A 7,206-nucleotide genomic window follows, 5' to 3' on the forward strand; every position below is an offset into this window, starting at 1 on the left:
AGACAAGATAAAAGCCATACAAGAACTGCCACCCCTGCGCACACAAAAAGAAGTTAGAGGATTTGTAGAAAGGTTGAATTACATTGCTCGATTTATTGTTCAACTTACCAATAAATATGGTCCAATTTTTCGACCCCTTCGAAAGCATAATCCGAGAGAATAGAATGAGGAGTGCCAAACAGCCTTTGACAAAATAAAACAGTATTTGTCTAATCCTCTGGTGCTAGTATCGCCGACCCCTGAAAAACCTTTAATATTGTATCTGACCATATTTGAAAACTCAATGGGTTACGTACTGGGGCAACATGATGAGTCAGGGAAAAGAGAAAAGATGATTTACTACCTCAATAAAAAAGTTCACAGAGTATGAGGCAAAGTACCCGTCAATTGAAAATTTATGGTGTGCATTGGTCTGGGTAGTTCGGAGGCTTAGACAATACATGTTGTATCATACGACATGGTTAATTTCGAAGTTGGATCCGTTAAAATATATAATGGAATCACCCGCACTCTTAGGAAGAATGGCACGATGACAGATCTTATTGTCTGAGTATGACATCATGTATGTGAGCCAAAAGTCGATAAAGGGAAGCGCGATAGCTGACTTCTTGGCAAGTCGAGCAATAAAAGAGCACAAGTCTTTGAGATTCGATTTTCCAGATGAAGACTTGATGTGCATTTCAAAAAAAGAGTGTGAGTCATCAAAAGAGAAATCATGGAAGATGAGCTTTGGTGGTGCATCGAATGCATTGGGGCATAGGAACGGAGCAGTCTTAGTGTTACCGGAAGGGGACCATTACCCGCTCACTGCTAGATTAAATTTCTTCTGTACTAACAATATAGCGGAGTATGAAGCTAGCATCATGGGACTTCGTACAGCTATCGAGAGAAAAATCAAAATCTTAGAGGTGTACGAGGACCCAGCATTAGTCATTGATCAAATCCGTGGAGATTGGGAAGTGAGGGATTCAAAATTAGTCAAGTATCGCGATCTCATTGCGAAATTGTTCAAAGAGTTTAAAGAAGTGACTTTTAACTTCTTCCCACGAGAAGAAAACCAATTGGCTGATGCCCTAGCCACCTTGGCTCTAATGTTCAAAGCAAACAGAGGAATTAAAATAATGCCTCTCCAAATGAGCATATATGAGGTTCCCGCACATTATTTTAATATTGAGAAGGAGTCAGATGGACGACCATGGTTCCATGATATCTTGCAGTATATCAAGAATCAATGATATCTCGAGCAAGACAACGAGAATGACAAAAGAACGATAAGGAGAATAGTAATTGGATTTGTTCTTGATGGGGATATTCTATACAAAAGAGAAAAAGATCAAGTGCTCTTGAGATGCGTAGACGATGTTGAAGCCAGAAAGATACTTGAAGAGGTCTATGAAGGAATTTTTGGAATGCATGCCAATGGTTTCACTATGGCTAAACAAATTATGAGACTTGGTTATTATTAGCTGAAAATAGAAAGGGATTGCATTAGCTAGCACGAAAGTGCCATAAGTGTTAAATTTACGGTGATAAAATTCATGCAGCTCATTTGTCCCTTTATGTCATGACTTTTCCGTGGCCTTTTTCTATATGGGGCATGGATGTTATAAGACCAATTTTCCCGAAGGCTTCTAATGGACATCGATTCATCTTTGTGGTTATAGACTACTTCACAAAATGGGTAGAAGCCATTTCGTTTGCCAATGTGACGAAGACTACAGTCTGTAGGTTCCTAAAAAAGGAGATCATATGTCGATATAGTCTGCCTGAAAGAATCATTTCAGATAATACTTTGAATCTGAACAACAAGATAATGAAAGAAGTATGTGAGCAATTTTAGATAAAGCATCATAATTCCTCACCCTATCGCTCGAAAATGAATGGAGCAGTAGAAGCGACTAATAAAAACATTAAGAGGATTATCGGGAAGATGACTGAGATGTATAAAGACTGGCATGAGAAGCTAACATTCGCTTTGTACGCATACCGCACCTCTATGTGGACATCTACGGGAGCAACTCCTTTCTCCTTGGTTTACAAGATGGAAGATATTTTGCCTATCGAAGTGGAGATCCCATCCTTACGCGTCTTGATGGAGTCAAAGTTAGAAGAATCAGAATGGGTTCAAGTTAGATATGATCAACAAAACCTTATTGAAGGAAAACGCTTGAGAGCAATTTGTCATGGACAGATGTACCAGAAGAGAATGATCACGACCCATGACAAAAAGGTGCGGCCAAGAGAATTCTGTGAATGAGAGCTTGTACTAAAAAAGATCCTCCCAATACAAAAAGACTTTCGAGGAAAATGGGCACCAAATTGAGAAGGGCCATATGTTGTAAAGAAAGCATTCTCGGGAAGGGCTCTGATTCTTACTGAGATGGATGGCAAAGAATCTCCTAAGCTAGTGAACTCAGATGCTGTGAAGAAATATTATGCCTAAAAAAAATCAAGATGAAAACTCGAAAAGGGTGTTTTGATAAACAAAAAGGATTAGGATGAAAACCTGAAAGGGCGTTCTAATGAAGCAAGTTCGAACTTAAAGGAGCAAGACAACTTGAACGGGGAGTTGAATGGAGAAGTTACAACATTTGAAGCATTTTCAGAAGTTTGAAATCTTCTACACAAGAAGTCGTGCTTGAAAAGATCCAGGATTGTAACAGCCCAAAATTTACCCTAGTCGGGAAGTGGTTTCGGGACCGCTAAACCGAGTCATAAAAATAATTAGCTGTCATATTTGATGCTTATTATATGTATATATGCATGTGTGAAAATTTCATATTTGAATTTTGATTAATTGTAGGTGAATTTTAGTAAATAGGACTTATGTGAGAAAATTTTGAAATATGATAGGTCAAAGCATAAGGATCTATTAGTGCATGTAAGAAAAAGGGGGACTTGCATGTCAATTTCCCCCCCCCAATTAGTAGTGGCCGGCCATGAGCATGAGAGTGGACAAAATGTTATGGGGTGAAACATGTTGGAAACATGTTGTGTTAGTGTGTTATGGGAGAAAAAAATATAATAAAGGGTTAGTAATAAAGAAATGAAAAGGGAGGGGTGATGAGAACAAAGTTGTCTCATCCATGTTCTCCCCCCCCATTGCCGTGACTTGAGAAGGAAAGAAAAGAAGAAAGTGAAGCTAAGGCATTTGGTCATCTTCAAGTTGATTAAGAAGCTCTTGAATATTCGGTGCCAAGGGGAAAAGTTTCTAAGAGGTTTGGCCATGCATGCAACTAGAATGAGGTATGTATTGAAGGATTCTTGAAAATCTATGCATGTTTGAGATGGTTAGTTTAAATTCTACTCATCCTATAGATTGGACTTAGGATTTTGAGGTTGAAGTTCGGCCAAGAAGCTTGAAACTCTTAGTAGATGTGTAATGTCATTAAAATGGATAGTAATGTAGGATATGGTGAGTGGTTAATTGCTTTTAACTTGAAGGTTGAGGTTAAAATGGGTTAAGTGATTGCCGAATCTAATTTAGGGGTGGAGGATTGTGTTCATGTTATATTGGATAGGTAGAAGTTGTAATGAGGTTGAAATTGTTGAATTTGTTAGCTTGGTAACTAATGTAGTAATCGGCCATATGGGGTAAAATGGGATGTTCATTTTAGATGTTGTTTCATTTTTGAGAGACTTGGGTCAAGTATTCATGAGATGAAATTGTGTGACTAGATAAATTAAAGGTAATAATATAGTTGATGAATAGATATAGAAATACATATTCGGCCATCACTTAGGAACATAGGTGATGTTGAGTTAAGCTTTGCATATTCGGCCATATATATATATACACAAATATATGTAAGCCCATTCATGATACTACCTTAGGACTATGTATATATAACCGACAAAAGAATGGGAAAAACTAGCAAGGGTGAAGGCCGAATGAGCTATAGGGGGTGTGGATGATTTTTATACATGTGGGTGAGTGTGTATGCCATTTAGTTGGTGACATTCGACATTTCTTAATTAACATTAGAAATGAGTGAATGAAATCGGCATGTGTGTTTGTGAAAATGCCGAATGTGAATTTGGATAATATTGAGTAATGTATGTGCTTTAAAATGATGGAATGGAGTGGATGCTTTAAATGTGTTATGAACAATTATGAGTTAAACTAAGGGTTGCTAAATTACCATTGTCATTGCCGAATATACAAACATACATATGCATGTGTAATTGAAGTATGAATGGTTAGCAAGATGGTTAAACTAGTTAAATTATTGATTTAGCTCAAGGAGCTAAAGGAGGTGAATCGAGCAAAGGCAAAGAAAAGGTTATCGAGTAGCCGAGTTGGAACCGTCTTACCCAACACGAGGTAAGTCATTAAGCATGTAGTTGGTACTATTTCAAATGGTCATAATGTGTATGTATTGATGCTGAATGGAATGAATAAATATACATATATATATATATGCATGTACGTATGTGATGATGAAATTGTTGAATGAAAGAAAAGAGGTAAGATGTACTGAGTTGTTGATCTCGGCACTAAACGTGCGGGATAACCATTTATGACCATGAGATTGGCGCTAAGTGCGCGGGATTAAATTGTACAGCACTAAGTGTGCGATTCGACTATGTTGCACTAAGTGTGCGAAATGAATATGATGCACTAAGTGTGCGAATTGACCATGCGGCACTAAGTGTGCGAGTTTGACTATGTGGCACTAAGTGTGCGATTTGATTATGTAGCACTAAGTGTGCGAGTTGATTATATAGCACTGAGTGTGCGGACTTGATATACATTCGTGAATCATTACGGACACTATGTGTGCGACACTATTGAGTCGATCGCGGACAGCGGATCGGGTAAGTGTTTTGAGTACATGGCTATTATGTGCTATGCTTATACTTGGTGTTGAGCTCGGTAAGTTTGAACCTATGTGACAAATATACTTGAAGTCACATACATAAAATTTATCGTAGGATGGGTGAAAGGCCGTTTAGTCGTTTGATTGTAACGAAAATAAATTGATTTATGAAAATGCTTCAATGTCCTATTGATGAGTATATGGAATGTGAATGCATGAATTGATATGAAATTGAATTGATAGGTTGGAGGAACTATGGTATGGTTCGGAATGGATGGAGTAATTAGCCTCGTTCCATTTTGTTTTCTCTTGTGATAATGTTATTGATGGATGGTAGTGCATAGCTTATGACTTACTGAGTTATAAACTCACTCGGTGTTTCCTTGTCACCCATTATAGGTTGCTTGGACTCATCTATTTTTGCGGGGTCGGGCCGTCATCGAAGTCATCACACCGGATAGCAAGTTTTGGTACTTTCTTCTTAGTGTGTTTAGAAGATCATTTTGGCATGTATAAGCTAGTACGTTGTGTTTGAATTATGGCATGTAAACTTTAAGCCATGCGAAAATGGCACGAATGTTCGATTGAATTGGATCAAGGGTAGGCATGAAATGGACCTAGTTACTTTCGTAACAGATGCTGCCAGCAGCAGTGTCATGAGATTGAAAAATCACTAAAAATAGTAGGAGTGGAATTAATTGATGAATAAATTATGTAATCGAAGCTCGATGAGTCTGCTTTCATGAGGAAGTAACGAAAAGATCATATGGGCAGTATATTAAGAGATAATCAGATTTTAGTGGGACAGGGCCAGAACGGTTTCTGGATTCCCTGCTCCGACTTTGGAAATTCATTATAAATTAACCAGAGACAATTAGGGGTCGTACCATATATGTACAGATTCCTCTCTGAGTCTAGTTTTCATAGAAACAAACGGCACCAGTATTGAAGCCCTGTGCAGGGAGATATTCAAGTCGTAATGGGCAAAGGTCAGTGTAGTCGACCCCTGCAACTTGGGAAACTTTGACTAATAAACTGTACTAATTGGCCCGACCAAAAATTCTAGAAAAAAATACATAGATGGGCACATGAGTCTAGTTTCTGGGAAAAATTACGAAACTGATTTTCGAGTTACGAAACTCAAGATATGATTTTTAAAACGACTAGTACACAGATTGGGCAGTGTCTGGAAAATAAATTTTGTAAGGGGTTAAAGCCAGTTAACACCTCGTGTTCGACTCCGGTGTTGGTTTCGGGTTCGGGGTGTTACATTTTATTGTTATCAGAGCTATGGTATAGTCGGTTCTAGGACTACCATAGCGCGTATGAGTCTAGCTATACATGCCGAATGTTAATGTTTAAATGTGTGATGACTTCCGACGGTTGAAATGTTTTTGTTTTGATTAGTAAATGGATCCCGGTGTAGAAAGAACCCTAGCGGATGACGTTGAGAGCGTAGCGGCTGCTCCTGCACAAGGGACGCCGCCTGTTGAACCTCAGTCATCTGCGAATAATCAAGGTGAGGGGGCTAAACAAGCCTTCTTTACCATGATGAATGAGTGGGTCGCGCAATATGCCCGAACCAACCCGGCTGTCCAACAATTCCCGAATTTGAATAATCCACCCCAAGAGCCTGTAATGCCATCAGTCGCTGATCCTGTGAGGCTGAGTAAGCCACCTGTAGACTTGATTAGGAAGCGTGGGGCCGAGGAGTTCAAGGCCATAGTAACTGATGATGCCGAAAGGGCCGAGTTCTGGCTAGATAATACCATTCGGGTGTTCGATGAATTGTCATGCACACCCGACGAATGTCTAAAATGTGCTGTATCTTTGTTGCGAGACTCAGCCTACTATTGGTGGAGGACCTTGATTTCCATAGTCTCGAACGAGCGAGTAACTTGGGACTTCTTTCAAATGGAATTCCGGAAGAAATTTATTAGCCAACGGTTCATTGATCAGAAGCGTAAGGAGTTCTTGGAACTCAAGCAAGGCCGTATGACTGTATCTGAATACGAACATGAATTCGTAAGACTCAGTAGGTATGCCCGGAAGTGTGTAGCTGACGAGGTTGCTATGTGCAAAAGATTCGAGGAAGGAATGAATGAAGATTTAAAGCTACTAATGGGTATTTTGGAAATAAAAGAATTCGTAACACTAGTCGAACGAGCCTGTAAGGCGGAAGAACTTGGAAAGGAGAAGAGGAAGGCTGAATTTGAAGCTAGAGATTATCGTAAGAGATCGACGGGTAAAGCTCCGTTCTCAGCTGTAAAGAAGTTCAGGGAGGACATTAAGAAGTCGAGGGCGACTGCGGGAATTTCCATCAGGGCAAGACCATCGATGGGCTCCCGAGCTACTTCGGTAGCTAGTGTGGGCAATAATTGTCACG

General features: G+C 39.4%; 1 protein-coding gene across 1 annotated transcript; it reads left to right on the forward strand.

The window, feature by feature from the left end:
• Positions 1-560: 560 nt before the first annotated feature.
• Positions 561-1,235, forward strand: LOC107892645 (uncharacterized). The gene has a single exon (XM_016817711.1). The coding sequence runs from the start codon at positions 561-563 to the stop codon at positions 1,233-1,235; it is 675 nt and encodes a 224-aa protein (XP_016673200.1).
• The last annotated feature ends 5,971 nt before the right edge of the window (positions 1,236-7,206 follow it).

Source organism: Gossypium hirsutum, chromosome D09, assembly GCF_007990345.1.
Source record: "Gossypium hirsutum isolate 1008001.06 chromosome D09, Gossypium_hirsutum_v2.1, whole genome shotgun sequence".
Classification (NCBI taxonomy): domain Eukaryota; kingdom Viridiplantae; phylum Streptophyta; class Magnoliopsida; order Malvales; family Malvaceae; genus Gossypium; species Gossypium hirsutum.

Bases quoted from the DNA above. Each gene is read 5' to 3' on its own strand.
- LOC107892645 (XM_016817711.1), top strand. From the start codon at position 561: ATGTATGTGAGCCAAAAGTCGATAAAGGGAAGCGCGATAGCTGACTTC.